This window comes from Eschrichtius robustus, chromosome 19, assembly GCF_028021215.1.
Source record: "Eschrichtius robustus isolate mEscRob2 chromosome 19, mEscRob2.pri, whole genome shotgun sequence".
Lineage (NCBI taxonomy): Eukaryota > Metazoa > Chordata > Mammalia > Artiodactyla > Eschrichtiidae > Eschrichtius > Eschrichtius robustus.
The window spans coordinates 7,180,053-7,201,735 of NC_090842.1; the positions used below are offsets into that span (position 1 = coordinate 7,180,053).

A 21,683-nucleotide genomic window follows, 5' to 3' on the forward strand; every position below is an offset into this window, starting at 1 on the left:
AACAGTGGTTTCTTTTGATTATTAACTTCACAGTTAAATGATTTTGTTTTTCTAAAAAACCAAAACCAAAACAAAACAAAACAAAACAACCCTGCTTATTACTCCAAGTTCTTGGTTTTTCAGTTTTTAGGGATTATCTTCAGAGAGAAAGATTTGGCTTGTTTTATCTTCCCCCATGGAGTTAAATCCATTTTTGGTTATATCAATTTATGTTTACATTGCAATTTTATTATTATTCCCACTTTGAGCCCTTGAATCTTCTTTAAGCCCTTGTTTTAGATGGATGTGTGTGTGTATAATTTAGAATTTAAAATCCTTGAATTCTTGGAGAACACCTTTGGTAATAAGTTTTCTCTGCTCTGTGACAAAACCTTCATGGAATTCTCTATCTTTTACTTTTTTTCTGTTTGTTTTCTCCCCCCCACCAATGCTTTTTCCTTTTAATTTTTTTATGTTGCCATTTTATACTTACAGAAAAGTTGCAGTAAGAGTACAGCAAATTCTCATACCCTGTGCCACCCTGGTCCCCAGGGTTACCATCCTGCACAACCACAGTATAATTATCAAAATTAAGAAATTAGCATTGGGGCAATACTGCTAACTAAAGTATTCGGTTGTCACTGAGTTTTCCATCCATGTCCTTTATCTGGTCCAAGATCCAGTCCAGGAACCCACATCACACGCAACTGCCGTGTCTTCCAGTTTCCTCCAATCTGTGACATTTCCTCAGCCCCACCCCCCACCCCCATTTATGACCTTGACACTTTGAAAGAGTCCTGGTCACTTGCTTTGTAGAACATTCTGCAGTTCAAGGCTTTGTCCGGTGTTTTCTCATGATTTGTTTGAGGTTATGCAGCTTTGGCACGAATGCCACACCTTCTCAGGAGGTACATGATGTCAACATATTACTGGTGGTGACACTGATCATTTTTGGTTAAGATGGTGTCTGCTGGGTTCATCCACTGTAAAGCTACTGTTTTTCTTTCCAATTAAATTTCTTAGAGGAAGGTATCAGTAGTTTGAGACTATGCAAATAGCCTGTTTCTCCTCAAACTTTGACTCACTAATTTTAGCATCCACTGGTAGATCTTTACTGTGGTGTTCCAATGGCGATTTTCTATTTCCCTCACTCCTGCATTTCTTTTCTTGAATGTTTATTTTTTTATTTTATTTTTTATGGAAGTATAGTTGATTTACAATGTTGATTTCTGCTATACAGCAAATGACTCAGTTATACACATATATACACTCTTTTTTATATTCTTTTACATTATGGTTTATCCCAGGATTTGAATATACTTCCCTGTGCTATACAGTAGAGGACATTGTTGTTTATCCATCCTATATGTAATAGTTTGCATCTACTAACCCCAGACTCCCAGTTCATCCCTCCCCTCTGCTTTGGCAACTACAAGTCTGTTCTCCATGTCTGTGAGTCTGTTTCTGTTTTGCAGATAGCTTCATTTGTGCCATAGTTTAGATTCCACGTATAAGTGATTATCATATGGTATTTGTCTTTTTCTGTCTGAGTTACTTCACTTAGTATGATAATCTCTAGTTACATCCATGTTGCTGCACATGGCATTATTTCATTCTTTTTAATGGCTGAGTAGTATTCCTTTGTATATATGTACCACATCTTCTTTATCCATTCATCTGTCGATGGACATCTAGGTTGTTTCCGTGTCTTGGCTATTGTGAATAGTGCCGCTATGATCATAAGGGTGCATGTATCTTTTTGAATTATAGTTTTGTCTGGATATATGGCCAGGGGTGGGATTGCTGGATCATATGGTAGTTCTATTTTTCGTTTTTCTGAGGAACCTCCATACTGTTTTCCACAGTGGCTGCACCAACTTACATTCCCACCAACAGTGTAAGAGGGTACCCTTTTCTCCACACCCTCTCCAGCACTTGTTATCTGTAGACTTTTTAATGATGGCCATTCTGACTGGTATGAGGTGGTACCTCATTGTAGTTTTGATTTGCATTTCTCTAATAATTAGCGATGTTGAGCATCTTTTCATGTGCCTGGTGGCCATCTGTATGTCTTCTTTGGAGAAGTGTCTATTTAGATCTTCTGCCAATTTTTTGATTGGGTTGTTTGTTTTCTTGTTGAGTTGTATGAGCTGTTTGTATATTTTGGAAATTAGGCCCATGTTGGTTGCATCATTTGCAAATATTTTCTCGCATTCTGTAGGTTGTCTTCGTTTTTGTTTATGGTTTTCTTTGCAGTGCAAAAAGCTTGTAAGTTTGATTAGGTCCCATTTGTTTATTTTTGTTTTTATCTCTATTGCCTTGGGAGACTGAGCTAAGAGAACATTGGTATGATTTATGTCAGAGAATGCTTTGCCTGTTATTTTTTCTAGGTCACTCCTGTATTTATTAGTGGAATTCTTCTGTAAGGAAAAACTCTCTCTTCTCTCTCATTTAATTAGTATTTTTAAATTATTTTTTATGGATGTATAGTTGATTTACAATGTTGTATTAGTTTCAGGTTTACAGCAAAGTGATTCAGTTATACATACACACACACACACACACACACACACACACACATATATTCTTTTTCAGATTCTTTTCCCATATAGGTTATTACAAAATATTGAATATAGTTCCCTGTGCCATATAGTAGTAGGTTGTGGTCGTTTATCTATTTTATATATAGTAGTATGAATCTGTTACGCCCAAATTCCTAATTTATTCCTCCTACCCACCTTTCCTCTTTGGTATCCATACATTTTTCTGTATCTGTACTCTGTTTCTGTTTTGTAAATTAGTTCATTTGTATCATTTTTCAGATTCCACATATAAGTAATATATGATATTGTTTTTCTCTGACTTCACTTAGTATGATAATCTCTAGGTCCATCCAGGTTGCTGCAAATGGCATTATTTCATTCTTTTGTTAAGGGCTGAGTAATATTCATTGTTTATATATACCACATCTTCTTTATCCATTCATCTGTTGATGGGTATTTCACTTGCTTCCATGTCTTGGATATTGTACATAGTGCTGCAATGAACATAAGGGTGCATGTGTATTTTTAAAGTATTGTTTTCTCCAGATACATGCCCAGGAGTGGGATTGCAGGATCTTACGGTAACTCTATTTTTAATTTTTTTGAGGAACCTCCATACTGTTCTTCATAGTGGCTGCACCAGTTTGCATTCCCACCAGCAGTGTAGGAGGTCCCCTTTTCTCCACACCCTCTCCAGCATTTATTATTTGTAGACTTTCTGGCCATTCTGACCCGTGTAAGGTGATACCTCACTGTAGTGTTGATTTGCATTTCTCTAATAATGAGTGGTGGTGAGCATCTTTTCATGTGCCTATTAGCCATCTGTATGTCTTCTCTGGAGAAATGTCTACTTAGATCTTCTGCCCATTTTTTTTGGTTGGGTGGTTTGTTTTTTGTGATTTTGAGCTGTATGTCTCTCTTTTAATTATTAAACATTCATGTATCCATGGGTTATAATCCAATATTATTATTTTGCTGCTCAAATTGTTCCAGCTTGGGCCCTTGGGAGATTTTGATGTGTCACCATCCTTTCTTTAGCACTTCTTTATCCATTACTTAGTGGAATTTGAAGATACTCCAGGCTCATTTTATATTTTATCTATCTGTCCCTACTCTGGAATTAAGCTCTTGTCTAAAGACCTCTGATTTCTTTTACTGGAGAATGACATTTAGAAAGCAAGATGTGGGTGCTTGGATGTGCTCATTGCTACTGGGGTGTCATTAGTTCTAGGCCCTCTCAGTAGACACAGCTAGGGTATGTATATATGTAGAGTAACTGATGCAAACATATATTTATTTCTGCATACCTGTGTGTGTGTGTATTTTAAGTGAGCTTACACTGATACCTCTGATTTCAGTCAAACATTAACTTTGGAAGGGTTGGTGTATATTTCTTCTTGTTCAGGTGTTGCTTTATGTCTTCCAGTCTAAAAGCCCTATACCTTTCTTATTTGAATTATTCCTAACATGATGTTATAGTTTTTGTCATCATCATGAATGAGATTTCCCATCTGTCGCTGCCTCCCATCCCACATTTCCAACTGTTATGTCTAGAATAGAGAAAAGTGAGTGACTTAATAGATACATGACAAATACACAAATCAGTCTCCTTAAAATTGGAGTCTGTTTTTTAAAGTATATAACCATAATTTGTGAGCAGATAATTTTATTGCTTCACCACACTTTAGACTGATTGTTTCTTTGACTGGTTACATTTGTTACCTCTAAAGGTATATGATTTTGCTCAGTGTCATTAACTATACCAGGGTTAAACCACCCTTGCATTATTGGACTAAACTACTTACTTGTAATATATTTATCGTTCTTCCAGTAAATAGCTGGAAATGACTTGCTAATTTTTTTTAGAATTTTAATCTGTATTCATAACTGACATTTATCTATGACTGGGTGGTGATATGAAAGTTATACAGCTTCAAGACATTAACGGGAACATTTCCAGTTTTCTGTTGACTTCAGTGGATTAAAATTGGAATTGTGTTCTTTAAATCCAAATAGAACACAGCTATTAACACCATCTAGATCTGATACCTCTTTTATCTGATAGGTGTTTTATTACCCTTTAGGTGTTTTTTGTAGGACTTCGTCTCCAAGTTTTCTACTGTTTCTTGACACAATTTTAGCCCATTCTTCAAGGCAACCATTTTGCCCTAGTTTTTCAGACTTTTTTATCTTATTATTTGGGGTTCAGTCTCCTTTTCAATATTTACTCTTGTATGTTTTTGCCCTTACTTTGTTCCTTTATTAAGCAGGCAAAGAGTTTATTTAGTTGATCTTTTCAATGAATCAGCATTTGTTTTATGTTTCCTTCAGTTGGCTTTTATCTTTATTATTTTTAATTTTAAATGAATATTCAGTTTTCTGTGTAGTTTTAAGGCAAGCACTCTCCTACATATACTTATGGCATAAATGTTTTACTACTTTTGGGTAATTTACTTGATTTATTTCATCTGGAATTCCTTATTCTCAAACAGGGAACATTTTGACCATCTTAGTATCTTTCAGATTTTATCAGGTTATAACGTATTAAGGTTTTCTTTGTGATCAAGTACTCAATCAAGTTTCTGAGAAATAGAAGAAAACAGTGTACGTTATCCACTTGTAGAACGTAAAGTGTATCTCTTAAATCAAACTTGTTAGTCATTAGTTTGATCATCTGTCCTTGGTGATTTTTTTGTATACTAGACATCCAGGTTCTGAAAGATGTTTTTAATCAAGTAATCTTTTATTTGTATGAACTTTTGTTTTATACATGTAGCATAGTAATGCCGGTTTCTAACTAAACATCTATGACTCTTGCATCCCTTTTGTAAACCAGACATTCTGTCATTACATATCGTCCCTCTTAATGCTCTTTAGTACTTCTGCTCTTGAATTCTACTCTGGTATTAATTTTTCCTTCCCAATTTTTCCCAGTAACACTTCATTACTGTTTCTTTTCTTCTAACCTTTGTTTCAGGCCTATTTCTTTTAAACATTGCACAGCTGGATTTCTTTGCTTCTTTTCTAATGGGAGAAATCAGCCCATTCACCTGATCAAATCTAAGTTATATCCATTATTATATTTTTAATTTCTTCTTCTTCTATCCTTTTCTAATGTTTACTCTCTTGGTCAAGTTTCTGTTTATCTCTCTTTTTCCCCTCTGCTTTTCAATTCTTATGGTGGTTACCTTCAGTTTTTTAACATTTCCTTTGTACCTCAAACTATCAGAATTAACTCTTCCCTTGAAGGATGCTTTATTTGGCTATTGAGCCCACAGGCATAAATGTTGAAACCTTTTAGGATGCCTGTATTTTACCTCTTAACTCCTGGGTTTTGCTGATATTTGATTATTTTCAGTTCTAGACTATTATGAAATTGAGCTATCTCTTGAGTGGGATACACGATATGTCTGAAATCCTGCATATCCACAAATAACATTTCTATTGCCTTGACATGGCAAGTGGGTGGCTGGGCACTGATTTCTTCTGTCTTACTTGTCTGTAGATGGCATTCTTCTGGTTTCCAGTGCGGAAGAGGACAAGTCTGACATTAGATGTATTTGGTTTTCTTTGTAGATAACTTGGTGTGTTGGGAAGCTTTTAGGGTTTTTTATTTATCCTTAGAATTCAAAAGTTTTACTAAGATATGACTTGGGGTGTTGGGTGTGCATTCTATTCTTCCCTTCAGGAACCAAGCGAGTCATCTCTCAAGGAGCAAATCAGAGAAAATCCCCACTAGTAACTGCTTCATTAGTAGCTCCCCACCCTTCTGTTGCATTTTGTCCTTTGGGGACATGCTTGCATGCTAGGCTCAGAGGGCAGATGCCCATGACCTATCTTCTCCTTTATGATTTCTATCTCATGGTGGTATTGCTCTGGATTTTGAGACATTTCTTCCACATTTTTTTTAACATCTTTATTGGAGTATAATTGCTTTAAAATGGTGTGTTACTTTCTGCTTTATAACAAAGTGAATCAGCTAGATGCATACATATACCCCTGTATCCCCTCCCTCTTGCGTCTCCCTCCCACCCTCCCTATTCCACCCCTCTAGGTGGTCACAAAGCACTGAGGTGATCTCCCTGTGCTATGCGGCTGCTTCCCACCAGCCATCTATTTTGCATTTGGTAGTATATATAAGTCCGTGCCACTCTCTCACTTCGTCCCAGCTTACCCTTCCCCCTCCCCACGTCCTCAAGTCCATTCTCTACATCTGCGTCTTTAGTCCTGTCCTGCCCTTAGGTTCTTCAGAACCATTTTTTTCTTTTTTTAAGATTCCATATATATGTGTTAGCATATGGTATTTGTTTTTCTCTTTCTGACTCACTTCACTCTGTATGACAGACTCTAGGTCCATCCACCTCACTACAAATAACTCAATTTCGTTTCTTTTTATGGCTGAGTCATATTCCATTGTATATATGTGCCACATCTTCTTTATCCATTCATCTGTTGATGGACACGTAGGTTGCTTCCATGTCCTGGCTATCGTAAATAGAGCTGCAGTGAACATTGTGGTACATGACTCCTTTTGAATTATGGTTTTCTCAGGGTATATGTCCAGTAGTGGGATTGCTGGGGCGTATGATAGTTCTATTTTTAGTTTTTTAAAGAACCTCCATACTGTTCTCCATGGTGGATCAATTTACATTCCCACCAACAGTGCAAGAGGGTTCCCTTTTCTACACACCCTCTCCAGCATTTGTTGTTTGTAGATTTTTTGATGATGGCCATTCTGACTGGTGTGAGGTGATACCTCATTGTAGTTTTGATTTGCATTTCTCTAATGGTCAGTGATGTTGAGCATCCTTTCATGTGTTTGTTGGCAATCTGCGTATCTTCTTTGGAGAAATGTCTGTTTAGGTCTTCTGCCCATTTTTGGATTGGGTTGTTCGTTTTCTTGATATCGAGCAGCATGAGCTGCTTATAAATTTTGGAGAGTAATCCTTTGTCAGTTGCTTCATTTGCAAATATTTTGTCCCATTCTGAGGGCTGTCTTTTCATCTTGTTTATGTTTTCCTTTGCTGTGCAAAAGCATTTAAAAGTTACATTAGGTCCCATTTTTTTGTTTGTTTGTTTGTTTTTATTTCTATTTCTCTAGGAGGTGGGTCAAAAAGGATCTTGCTGTGATTGATTTCATACAGTGTTCTGCCTATGAGTGCTCTTTCCTCTAAGAGTTTTATAGTGTCTGGCCTTACATTTAGGTCTTTAATCCATTTTGAGTTTATTTCTGTATATGGTGTTAGGGAGTGTTCTAGAACAATTTCCTTCTTTTACATGTAGCTGTCCAGTTTTCCCAGCGCCACTTATCGAAGAGGCTGTCTTTTCTCCATTGTATAGTCTTGCCTCCTTTATCAAATATAAGGTGACCATATGTGCGTGGGTTTATCTCTGGGCTTTCTATCCTGTTCCACTGATGTCTATTTCTATTTCTGTTTTTGTGCCAGTACCATACTGTCTTGATTACTGTAGCTTTGTAGTATAGTCTGAAGTCAGGGAGCCTGATTCCTCCAGCTCCATTTTTCTTTCTCAAGATCGCGTTGGCTACTCGGGGTCTTTTGTGTTTTCAAATTGTGCAATTTTTTGTTCTAGTTCTGTGAAAAATTGCCATTGGTAGTTTGATAGGGATTGCACTGAATCTGTAGATTGCTTTGGGTAGTATAGTCATTTTCACAATGTTGATTCTTCCAATCCAAGTACATGGCATATCTCTCCATCTGTTTGTATCATCTTTAATTTCTGTCATCAGTGTCTTACAGTTTTATTGCATGCAGGTCTTTTGTCTCCTTAGGTAGGTTTATTCCTAGGTATTTTTATTTTTTTTGTTGCAAGAGTAAATGGGAGTGTTTCCTTAATTTCTCTTTCAGATTTTTCATCACTAGTGTATAGGAATGCAAGAGATTTCTGTGCATTAATTTTGTATCCCTGCTACTTTACCAAATTCATTGATTAGCTCTAGTAGTTTTCTGGTAGCATCTTTAGGATTCTCTATGTATAGTATCATGTCATCTGCAAACAGTGTATGCAGATGACATACTTTACTGTATGTTTCTCTGTCTTCTCAGTTTCTTAACTTACTGTGTTTGGGGTCTCCTTTTCGCAGGCTGCAGGTTCGTAGTTCCTGTTGTTTTTGGTGTCTGCCCCCAGTGGGTAAGGTTGGTTCAGTGGCTTGTGTAGGCTTCCTGGTGGAGGGGACTGGTGCCTGTGTTCTGGTGGATGAGGCTGGATCTTGTCTTTCTGGCAGGACCACGTCCAGTAGTGTGTTTTGGGGTGTCTGTGACCTTATTATGATTTTAGGCAGCCTCTCTGATAATGGGTGGGGTTGTCTTCCTGTCTTGCTAGTTGTTTGGCATAGGGTGTCCAGCACTGTAGCTTGCTGGTCGTTGAGTGGAGCTGGGTCTTAGTGTTGAGATGGAGACCTGTGGGAGAGCTTTCGTCGTTTGATATTACGTGTAGCTGGGAGGTCTCTGGTGGACCAATGTCCTGAACTCGGCTCTCCCACCTCAGCGGCACAGGCCTGACACCCGGCCAGTGCAACAAGACCCTGTCAGCCACATGGCTCAGAAGGAAAGGGAGAAGAAAAAAGAAAGAAAAAAATAATAAGAAGTTATTAAAAAAATTATTAAAAATAAAAAAATTAAGAAGTCATAAAGAAAAGAAAGACGAGAGCAACAGAAGCAATAAACAAATCCACCAATGATAACAAGCACTAAAAACTATACTTAAAAAAAAAACCCTTGGACAAATGGTAAAAGCAAAGCTATACAGACAAAATCACACAAAGAAGCATACACATACACACTGACAGAAAGAGAAAAAGGAAAATAAAATAAATATATGTATATATAAAGGAATAGAGCAACCATATCAATAAACAAATCTGGCAATGATAATAAACTCTAAATACTAAACTAAGATAAACATAAAACCAGAAACAAATTCAATGCAGAAAGCAAACCCCAAGTCTACAGTCGCTCCCAAAGTCCACTGCCTCAATTTTGGGATGATTCGTTGTCTATTCGGGTATTCCACGGATCCAGAGTACATCACGTTGGTTGTGGAGATTTAATCCGCTGCTCCTGAGGCTGCTGGGAGAGATTTCCCTTTCTCTTCTTTGTTTGCACAGCTCCTGGGGTTCAGCTTTGGATTCGGCCCCGCCTCTGGGCATAGGTTGCCTGAGGGCGTCTGTTCTTTGCTCAGACAGGACGGGGTTAAAGAAGCAGCTGATTAGGGGCCTCTGGCTCACTCCGGCGGGGGGGGGGGGGGGGGGGGGGAGGGAGGGAGGGGTACGGATGCAGGGCGAGCCTGCGGCGGCAGAGACCGGCGTGACATTGCAGCAGCCTGAGGCGCGCCGTGCGTTCTTGGGGAAGTTGTCCCCGGATCACGGGACCCTGGCAGTGGCGGGCTGCACAGGCTCCCGGGAGGGGCGGTGTGGAGAGTGACCTGTGCTCGCACACAGGCTTCTTGGTGGCGGCAGCAGCAGCCTTAGCATCTATCTCATGCCCGTCTCTGGTGTCCGTGCTGATAGCCTCGGGTAGCGCCCGTCTCTGGAGCTCGTTTAGGCAGCGCTCTGAATCCCCTCTCCTCGCGCACCGCGAAACAAATCCACATTGTCGTTTGAGTCACTAATGTGGATCTCTCTATTTACGTACTGAATTTTTAAAATTCAAAAGATTTTTTTTTTTTTTTGGTTTCAAATTCCAGAAGGTCTTTTTTAGAGCTTTAATGTACATCCAAATAAAGCACTGATGTGTTAGGGTTCTCGTAAGATGCTTCCAGCAGCTCTAGTTCAACTGCCAGCCACCTGTACCAGGTATTCACCTGGTCTTTCCTCCTCTTGTTGCTGCGTGCCCGGTTTTCCACTGCATGCTCATGGTTTTGTATGTGCGGTAGTCACACCAAGGCACTGGGCCGTGGTGGAGGCACCTTTGTTTCTGCTGTTTGGGAGCAGCACTGGTCAAACTCTAGCTGTTGAGGCACAAGGAGGGCCTTTCTCTGTCTCCAGGTCTCCCAACTGTAAAGAAATCTTTCCCAATCTCAAACACCAGGACCAGCTCAGCTCCCGAGTGCAGCACCCCCTACTCATCCTCCAGGACTTTCAGTGTGCCCCACAGCCCTTCTCCAGAGGGATACGTGTGAATCCACACATCTGCTCCGGCTGAGCCTTGCTGGGAACCACAGATCCTGGTCTTTCCAACTAGGCCACTCTACCCCCTTGTACCTTAGCTCCCACCCAGCACGAAGGTCAGCACTGTCGACCCCGGGATCTGTACTCAGAGATCCTGGGGCTGCCAGTTTTCTCAAACGTACCCTCCAGATACTGCCAGCTTGCCCATCGATGATAATTAGGACGACTGTTCGAGTTCACGTATTTCTCCCCATTCTTCTGAATCTCACAAGTTTAGATCATTTGAGTGAAGGAGGCCCTTTTCAATTAATGGCAGGATTGCATATAATACATCAACTTAAAAGAAACTATTTACTTCCAGAGAACAATTCGACATGTATCCAAAAAATACATGGTCTTTTATTTTCCTCTTTGACCTATTATTCCATTGCAAAATAGCTAGTAGCCTCAGGAAGTAATTTTTAATCAATGGTCTATGAAGACCTTCATTATTATAGAGTAAAAAGGTACAAACAACCTAACTGTCCATCAGTGGGAGAAAGGCTAAGTGAATTAGGGACCTCTACCTGATGAAATAGGCATTTAATGGCTTTGAAAATCGTAAGAATATGGAAAAATGCTTAGCGTCCTCTGTGAAGTGACTAAAGGGCACATATTCATACTATATGAATGCAACTATGAAAATATCATATGCAAAAAATTATCAGGCAAAGGAAAGATATCAAAATGCTAGCAGTAGTTATGTACAGGTGGTTTATGGGATTTTTTCAATCTCCCCCTTCCTTCCTTTTCCTACTTCTCAAATTAAGTATCATAGGTAATGGTGTTAAAAAGACCCTTTGTAAACCATATATACAGCTAACAGAGTAACAGAATTGATAGGTGATTGTGACATTTAAATGATGACTTCTTCAGAAAGGGCTCAACGTGCTTACTGACAGCTTTCTGGGGCTTTAAGCTCTTATCGCAGCCGATGTTTTATGAGTAAACTCCATCTCAGCTCGCACTGGATCAATCATTTGCTCAGACAAGGCTTTCTGGAAGCTGTTTACCAGAGTGTCTGTCCGGCGTCACAGAGGATACAGTGATAAATAAAACGCGGTTTGACCTTGGGCACCCAGGTGTCCCAAGCACACACCTCTCAGCACAGTGTGGGGCAGACAGGCCAGACGGTGCCTGTGAATGGCTTACAACCAGGTGACACATGTGGAATTAAATAAAAGCTCGGGAACCAGTAGCAAAGATGAAACCTGCACGTACTCAGACAACTTTTCCCCCGGGAACCCCACACAAAGCCCCCTCTTCCCCCCACCCTCTCAGTGGCCTCCCCAGCAGAAGCTTCCCTCATTAAGGAAGTCAAAGCTGGCTAAACACATTTTCTTTTAAATACACTAATTGCATCTGCCGCCGGTGCCACCTAGTCATTTAAATTCTTTATAACGCTTCCGGGTTGTTTAACGACAGCTTTGCAGAGCACTGTGTAGACGAATGCTCAACAAGGACTACCAGGAAAGGGAGGAATTTATATAAAACTTTCATGTCGAGCATTTCTATCACTTAGAATCATGAAAGGTCATTTTTTTGGATCCATAATTTAAGGCTCAAGTGAAAACTGATTTAAAATTTGTTTCAAAATGGAAAACCTTCCATTATCCATCCCCTTATCCTTTTCAGACAGTTTCATCATCACGAGCTTAGTTTTATACCAACAAACTGTCACTGAGGTTCTTCGGCCCCCACCTGCCGTGCCTTGTATTTTTGCATCCTCTTCCACTTTGATGCTTCTAAAATGCTTCTGAAACTATCAAGGTTATCAAAACTGAACGGAAGGCAAACAGCTATGCAGAAAGCCTAACGTTCTCTCCTCTGAGTTTTTACCGCATGGGCGATGGCTATGGCTGTTCAAAGGCATCCCCGTCCTTGCCTTTCTCCCTTCCCCACTGGATGGTGCTCAGCTCTACAGGCACACCTGGGAGATGCTGCAGGTTGGGCTCCAGACCATCCCAATACAGTGAATAGTGCAATAAAGCGAGTCACACACGTTTTTTGGTTTCCCGGTGCATGTAAGAGTCACGTTTCCACTAGACTATATTAATTATGTCTAAAAAACAATGTACCTACCTTAACTAAAAATACTTTATTGCTAAAAAATGCTAACCATTATCTGAGCAAGTCATGGTAGTAACAGCCAAGATCACTGATCACCATAACAAATACAATAATAACGAAAAAGTTTGAAATATGCGAATTACCACAATGTGAGACGGAGACATGTAGAGAGCAAATGCTGTTGGAAAAACGGTGCCAACAGACTTGCTGGTCACAGGGTTGCCATAACCCTTTATAATTCTCTTAAAAAACACAGTATCGGGCTTCCCTGGTGGCGCAGTGGTTAAGAATATGCCCGCCAATGCAGGGGACACGGGTTCGAGCCCTGGTCTGGGAAGATCCCACATGCCACGGAGCAACTAAGCCCGCGAGCCACAAGTACTGAGCCTGCGCGTCTGGAGCCTGTGCTCCGCAACGGGAGAGGCCACGACAGTGAGAGGCCCGCGCACGGCGATGAAGAGCGGCCCCCGCTCGCCGCAACTAGAGAAAGCCCTCGCACGGAAACCTTCGTTGGCAACACAGCCAAAAATAAATTAATTAATTAAAAAAACAAAAAACAAACAAAAAAAAAACACAGTATCTGCAAAGTGCAATAAAACGAGGTATGCAAGCAACACTGACCGAGCCCACGTCAGCCCTCCGGGTTTTCCAGGTTCTCCCAAGAGAACTGGGGCGAGCACAGATTCACCCAGCCCATGCTGAGTGTTGTGGTTAGGGGAGTGGAAAGACCTTGGGAGATTGTACTGGCCACATACGGGGCCTAGTGGGGTTCCTTCTATAAGACAGGCCGTCACAAAGACTCTGAAGCTCTAGCATCACAATACATACCATCAAACCCAAGACCTGAACTACCCACTGCTCGGTGCTGCATTCTTAACCTTTTGTCCTCACCAACCTTATCTCATCCTCTTTCGTAATTGAAGGAGGCCAAGCCCTTTCCGTCAAGCCTACCCAAACTGGTTAATCAAAGGAGAGGATAAGTATCTTCAAGGCCGCTGCAAACCAAAAGAACAAGAAGGCAGGCTCCACCAACAGCAGACAGAACCACAAAGGGAGTGCCGCTCGCTGTGGGAACGTGAGGTCCGTGAATTCCCTTCCCCAGGACAAGCCGTGACAAAGCTTTGCTGGATGCTTGCAGACCTTTGGAAGGGATTACCAAAGACCAACAGGTGAGGTAAAGCACGCAGGAGAGATGCGTTTACCTAGAAGAGCACTGTCTGGGCCTGGCTCTGACTGAAATGAAACCAGAGAACCTCCACAGAGCTTCCCCCTTTCCAACTACACAACCTCTCCACGGAATCGTACAGCATCCTGCCGGAAGAAAGGCCGCTGGAAGGAAAACCCTAGGACCTCGGAGGAAAGCTGTAGCTAAAAGGAATCCTTCTTTTATGATGTGGCATGTTTGGCTAGATGTTTCTCCATGTGTTCCAAGTCCCTCAGCCATACTCATGGGTCGTTCTCCACCGCACCAGCAGACGTACATGGCGCAGGGAACCCCAGCTGGCGTTCCTCCACTCACCAGGACTGGCCGCATCTCACAGAAGACCAGGAGGCAAGCCAGCTCAATGTCCTCACTGTAGCCGTTCTTCAGAGGAACAGATCTAAATCCTGCAGATTGCAAAAACAACACAAAGGCGGGCAGTTAACGGCAGACCTTTCCTTTCTTGCAGTACCCAGGGATCACACACCCAGTGCAAGGAGCAGAGAAGTCAGTGCCCCATGCTGGGGGCTGACTTCCTTCCTGGAAGCCACAGGTCCCACCCTGATGGTTGGGGAGAGAGGCTGCAGAACACAGCCTGACTGACAGGTCCATCCAGAGAAGTGAAGTTAGAAATACCTGCCATCTAGAAATGAAAATGAGTCACTCAGAGCGAATTAAAACCCACAGAACATTGCACACTGACTTCAGAGCGACTACAGCTGTAGTTTCAATTCCTTAAATACTCCTGAGGCCAAAGACTCAAAGGAGTAATGAATCCCCACATTCATTTTCTCCACTTAGCCCTTTACAAAGCTTAGGACGAGAGAGTGTTTTCTCTTTAAAGATCTCCAAGGGGAAGAACTCTTCCCGTCCCCTGGCAGTTCATAGCAGCATTGATCATCCTCCTCTAAAAGCCATTCCCAATTTACAATTAGGACCTGTGTCTGACGGTCATTTGAATGTTTCTTTTTATTTAGGAGAGGGGTGAGGTGGGGCTGAATTCCCCCCACCCCTCCCCATTAAGTAATGTTTAAGGCAACACATCTCAAAGGTTGGTTGGTTTGCTTGTTTTGATGAAGTAGTATAACTGAATACACAGTAGAAATGAAAGTCTCGCTCCCACCCACTCATAACCCCTTATTCCAGAAGGAACCACCGTTAACAACAGTATCTTTCCAAAATAGTCTATGCATGTCAGTTTCCCTTAAAATCGCAAAGGATAGTACACTGCCCAGCAATTCTGTACCTTACAGTTTCCACTGACCACTCTATCTTAAGGATTTACTATACAGCCCTAGTATCACTTTGAAAGTTTTTAAATTGAAATATAGTTGACGTACAATATTATGTTAGCTTCAGGTGTTTTACATAGTGATTTGATATTTGCATCCATTATGAAATGATCACCCCAATAATTCTAGTAACCATCTGTCCCCAAAGTTAGTACAATATTACTGGCCATATTCCCTTATGCTTTTATATTATATCCCAGTAGCTTCTTTGTAAGTGGAGATTTGTACCTTGAAAGCTTTTTATTTAATTGCACTGTATCTACTGATTGTCTGGGACAAGCAACGCTCAAAGTAGGGCATGTGGGCTAGTTTCTCTGTGCCTTCCACCACTCAGGTTTTGGCTTGTTTGATGACTATTCTTATTTCTCTTAGAGAACCTTTTTTAGTCTGTCAGTTGATTTATCACCTTTAAATAATACCTATTGAATCCCTCACTTTCCACTGCTAATGATGAGGAAATTGGCGTGCTTACATAACCCTATAGCTTCTCTCCCTTTTCCTCCCCTAATCTGGGTAAGTTGTATTATTATTTCTACATCAACATGGTGTGTAATATTTGCGTTCCATTTTGTAACCATAATTCTCCCACAAAGGGAGGCTTAGTTTTCTAAAAGAACATGACAAGGAACACTTGTACACTCACGACCTAAATCTTACCATTAACCTTTCACTATACTTATGTTTATCCACCCACCAATCTATCGTGTGTGATATTTACTTCATATTTCAAAGAAAGACGAAGGCCTCTGTACACTTCTCCTTATGTCAGCATGAATCTCATTAACAAGAGGTCAATATTTGTTCAGTGTCCCTTTTCTGATATCAAATTTACACACAATGAAATGCACACATTTTTTAAAATGTCCAATGCTCACCACCTTCTTACTGAACTAAACTTTTCCATCAATATTTTGGCTGGCTAAATAAATTTGCCTTCTGTATTCTTGAATATGAGCTCACGGGACATATAATCCCTGGACTGTGCATATGTGAACACATCCATCCTGTGATTTTATACTTGAGTGACAGTGTGAGTGTCACAGTATAAAACTCTCAGGTCACACACTCTTTTCCCTGGAGGATTTTGGGGACACTGCTCTCCCTGAATTTTGCTGTAGAGAAGTTTTCTGGCGTATTTTCCCCTTAGATTATGTGATGTGAATCACCTGTGGGTCTTATTAAAATGCAGATCCTGACTCCAGAGGTCTGGGATGGGGCCGAGATTCTGCATCTCTACCGAGCTGATCTACGGACAGTGCGGAAGCAGTCGGTCTAGGTGTCGACTGACGTTAGAACGTGTTGAACTGCTGTGCGCTGTGGCGTTCCGGGGGGCAGCCCGTGCACCCCGAGCAAAGTGGTGCGGCCCAGCGCGTGCCTCCGAAGTCGGAGAAGTGAGCTCTGTCCCTCCTGTGGCTGGACGTCTCCAGTTCCACATACCTCCTGTCACCGCCCAAGCCTCATTTTTAGGAGCGGCCCTTCACATGTACGGGGAGTAGGGCTGAAAGGTGTTTGCCAATTTCACTAAAAATAGTTTGGTTCCGTTTTTCTTCTTACTGGGTTTGGTTACTTCACAGAGGAAAGGGAAACAGAGACATCTTTTGACGTAGCATCAGTATTTTTGGCTTATTAGGAGTAGGGGAGGCCCTGAGGGTGGCCTGCAGAGTAGGGAAGAACATGGGGTTTGAAGTCAGATTCTGCCCGCCCGGGGTTTGAATCCCAGCTCTGGTCCGAAAGGTGCGTGACCTTGACCTAGTTAATTAACAGCTCTAGGCCCAAAGTGCTTATATTTAAAAAGCGGAGATGATAAGACCCCTTTCACAGGACCGCTGTGAGGATTAAAAGAGAAAGAGTTTAAGGCACCAAGCACAACAAAGGCTGTTTTTCCTTCTTTCCCGAGCTCCAGCTGGCTTAAAAGCTTAAGTGCATCTCTAATGACAATGGGCAGAGTTTAATTTCGAGTTCGATGCCTCATGCGCAAAGGTATTGTTATTTCTGGGTCACGCCTTCTATGAATATGGATGTACCAGGCAGTGCTAGCAGCGGGACAGAGAGACAAGGTCTTACTGAGAGCATCCCACAGCTGGGGGAAGGGTCACATTTTGTATCATCCTGGAGATGTTCTTTGTTCTATAAGTCTCTCCAAGCTAAGCCATAGCATTTTCTAGATGAGTCGACAGACGCTGTTAGGTGGCTGGTCAAGAGGGTTCCTCAGCTGACCTCTCTCTAAGCCTTGGGAGGGGCTACGGTTCACATCCCTCGTCAGGACCCGGTAAGGACGGGGACACAGCAGAGCCACTGCTCTGTGCAGGAATGAGTCCAGGGGAGGTGGGTTAGGAAGGGGTGGGCACAGTTACCACAAAAAGAAATCTGTCCTAAGCCTACTTACGGCTAATGTATGAGAGGCAAATTGCAGAGTAAAGGCCTGCGGCTAAATTGCTGGGTTTAATGTAGTTTCCAGTGAGGGCAAGTTAACCAAGAGGGTTGGCAAACATCAGGCCTCTTGGACTTCCAAACGAGTGTTCACTGCTGTTATTAAATCAGGAAGATGGTATTTCTAATCAGACAAGCTAAATATTTCTCAAGTCCCTGTTTAATCTACTCATTCGCTTAGGAATTTGCTTCCTCGACAGGATGGGCAGCCTAGGTCTCACTCGGCTTTCTCCGGGTGCCCTCTGAGGAGCTGGCTAAAGATGCAGATTCCTGGGCCCTCCCCCCGCCCCCCGACTGGCTGAACGAGAACACTCCTCTGGGATGGGCCTGCATTTCTCACTGGAGCACCCTCACACACACGTCTAGTTGTAGAAACGATTAGGTGTACATGAGATAAATTTAGGGACTATCTGGTATGTTCCAAGTTTAGAAAAAAATTTAAGAAAAAATAGGAAACGGAACCCAAGGTTTCCAAACAACATCAAGAGAAAAGACTATCTATCTTTGTATACAACTCACTGAAATGAGAGTGATCTTTTGCTCTCGAAAAATGATCCTTGGAAAATAGGGGAACAGTGACCTCATGAAGAATTTGGACGGCTCAATGACTGGGGTCTCTCAGAAATACAGGGCCCTTCTCAAAGCATGAAGGGGTTTTGTGTTTTGCTCAGCATGGAAAGGAATCAACAAGAAGAAGTGAATCAACCATCCCAACCTCACAGAAGGGGAAGGTGATGCTCGGACAGCCCAGGTGACTTGCCCAGGGTGACGCGGGGAAACGCGGGCCTAAGACTGTAGTTCCGGGTCTCTTCCTTCCCCGGGAGCACCTTACCAGCCTCTGAGCCTGCCTGAGGAGAGGCCAGCAGCTTCTAACCTTCCAAAACGAAATCAAACTACAGTGCCGGGTAGACCGTCAACTAATAATCCAGTTTTGGATGCAGAAGCCCCACTGTGACCGGCCCAGCATCCCATCCTGCCGCTTTCCACGGTCCCTGTCCCAGCTCACGGGAACTCCCACGAGATCAGCTGTCCAACCTACCCACGATTTAATAAAAGCCAGGAAAAAGGCTTTTTTCATTCCTTTCGAAGCCAGCAGCCCAGACCCAAAAGGGTGCCAATCCAAGCCAAACACTGTCATTAAAACGGGTCTTACCTGATTTGATTCCTTTAATGGGGAAAGTGGCATGCGCGAGAAAGTTGGGATCGCTGAACATATCTTCCTCGTAAACCACAAAGCGTAGAAACGCGAGGTTTGGGTCATAAATTTCAAACGTCACCTTCTCCTGTGTTGGAGCCCAAACAGGGCTTAGGCCGTTGTCATCTGGAAGGAGAGCCAAGCTCACTCAGAGGCCCCATTCATCCTGCCCCCTCTTGGTTACACCATCTCTACATCTGCTGGCTTTGAATCTCCGTAGCAACAGTGTAAATACACATCTAGGCCAGGATCTAAGAAATAATTTTTTTCCAATGGCATCGCAGGCCTGGCCCTCAGTAAGCAGGGGGGAGGCGACCACCGCCCCTTATAGATCTCCCACCTCAACTCCCTGGGGACTGGGGGGTGGACAACAGCGCAGGAACAGGCAGGTCTGGACGAGAGAAAAGGAGACATGGGAGCCACATCCCTCGTCTGATGGGGGAGGTGGGTTAGGCGCTCTGAAGAGACAGTGGGGTCTGGAGTTGCCAGGGGAGAACCAGCCTCAGGGAGTAAGGTAAATAGTTAACTTCCACCCTCCACAAAGGCCAGTTTCACTGGTCAGCACGTGAGCTGTTCATCGGGCTACCTTCTACCAGGGGCAGTGGTCCCAAGCCTTAAAAGGCCCACAGTTCAGTTTTTTCCAGGCTTCAAATGGCAGAACAAGCGTTCTCTGGGCTTCCCTGCCCTCTGGGTTAAGATCACCCAGCTTGGGCTGCAGCCTTTTGGGTCAGGTCAGCCACATCCTCTCTTAGCCTTGGAGGCAGTAGGTAAGCAGGGGGGGCGCTGATGCACAGAGGGGGTGATACCCCCAGAGTGATGGGGAGCTGGAGCCTTGCCGGGGCCTCCCACTGTGAGTTACAGGCTGAGAAACATGGCAGTGGGTCCAAGTCCAACTCTTTCATCACGTGGCCCTTTGTTTCCCCTCTCCGAGCTGCCCATGGCAGGCAAGGGGGATGAAGGGAAAGACCTGGATGGACACCAGCGCGTTACCGAATCCCCGATGACTAGCATCCCCAACCTGTGATTCAACTCGCCTGAAGTTTAAGTGAAGAAAGGACCCAGCAACTTACTCACAACTGTTGTTTTGAACTTGTTGTTGTCATATTCGGCTCCGCATATTTCCACCTCCACAAAGGGACATGCAATACTTCGTCCAGGTTTGGGGAGATGACGAGCCCCCAGAACCTAGGACACCAAAAGCAAGTCTTGGAACTCTCCTGGCTCCATCCTGGGCAGAGCCAACAAGTTCCACGTGGGGGGTTCTCATTTCTTCACCGGTGAAGTACTAGACCCTCCTACAGTGGACACCCCTGCTGCTTCCCTTTTGTGGATGAGGAAATAGGGGTGGAGATTCCCACAGCTGTTAAGGATGAGCTGGGATGGGAGCCCCGGTGCCAAGAGACTCAACAGGTGGACCTCACCTGCACACAGAAACGCATACGCCCAGGCCCAGGTAGGCACCTACAGAGATGGAGTTCAGTCACTCCATTTCCCAGCCCCTCCCAGGAAAGGATGGGGGAGAATGTGGAATTCTTTTTGTAATAGGCCTTTTTTTTAATCTGTAAGAACTTTGGTTACATATGCTTCAGTTTCTCTTCCTTATTTAATCTTATGAGAAACGCAGTTCATTTCCCTACCTTGCATCATTTCTCAAACGGGAGAAAACAAAAACTCTAACAAAGAGACAACACCTTCTCTGAAAGTTGGACCAGTTTAAAAAAGCTTTCACCCCTCAAAGTGGCCACGGTGGGGACAAGCTCTCTCCTCCACAAAGACCAGAGAGCCACTTCTCACATGTTTGATTCCCTTTTTCTGACCAGACACTGACCTCACAGGGACCCTGGTGAACCCAGCCAGAGACGGATTCATAGCTCGCCCCCCGCAAACAAGGGGAGGTGGCCAAGCTGGACCTGGGAAGATGCCCTTCCCTCCCCTCTTCCCCTGCAATGACCGTGGCGGGCGCTGCAATTAAGATCCTGAACCGTGTCTGGGTGTTGACGGTTTAAACCAGGAGACTGGCATCGCTAGGCAGCGGGCTGGGCCATCCCCACGCTGCACAGCCCCGGCCCCCTGCGCGAGGAAGGAGGGCTGGGCCTTACCTTGACCGTCAGAGTCATCAGGATCTTCCTCTGGGACTCGGGCGGCATGGGGTCGTACTTCTCCGCCCTCATGCTCTCGGGCTGCAGGACGTAGCCAGTCCGCCCATTGAGGGAAAACAGGGCGTGATTCATCTGCAGGTACTTATCTGGGGAGGAAGGATAACTGCTGATGAAAGTGAGGCAAGCAAAGGGGCCCCAAGGTGCTGGGTAGGGGATGATTTATACCTTTTTCCGAACATCATTTGAGGCAGCTGTTAAAATAGGTATCAGACTCAAAAATATGGGTTTAAAAAAATCCATTAAAAACCAATGTTACTGGAAGAAAACATGAGATTAAAAAAATCTCAGACTGGGACAGCTTTCCAAGTTAAGATACAAAATCCAGAACGTATTCAAAGCTAAAAATTGCCACATAAAAGTTGATGTGCTGTAGAAAAATCAATTTAACTCAACTAGACAGGTAAATATCTATATATAAATTTAACCTATTAAGAAATCTGATAAATGTGTGCTGTGAAAACCTAAACCCCCTTGGAACAACTGGGTAAGAAGCATGGATAAAGTCTGCAGAAAAGAAAACACAAATGCTTCTTAAGTACATGAAAACGTGGTTAATGTTACTCATAAAAAGAGAAGTTAGCAGTAAGGGAAGCTGTGACTACAATGTAACATCAGTCAGTTTTCACCTATCGAAGACTGAAAAGTTT

The 21,683-nt window shown here is 43.0% G+C and overlaps 1 protein-coding gene across 1 annotated transcript in view; it reads right to left on the reverse strand.

Moving 5' to 3' along the window:
- Positions 1 to 21,683, reverse strand: part of PLCG2 (phospholipase C gamma 2) — a 163,031-nt gene that overhangs the window by 13,423 nt on the left and 127,925 nt on the right. Inside the window, exons 28-31 of the mRNA XM_068527469.1 lie at positions 20,977 to 21,122; positions 19,948 to 20,062; positions 18,836 to 19,003; positions 14,279 to 14,367 (exon numbers count right to left, since the gene is read on the reverse strand). Coding sequence (XP_068383570.1) covers positions 14,279 to 14,367; positions 18,836 to 19,003; positions 19,948 to 20,062; positions 20,977 to 21,122 — 518 coding nt within the window. The remainder of the gene's footprint in view (positions 1 to 14,278; positions 14,368 to 18,835; positions 19,004 to 19,947; positions 20,063 to 20,976; positions 21,123 to 21,683) is intronic.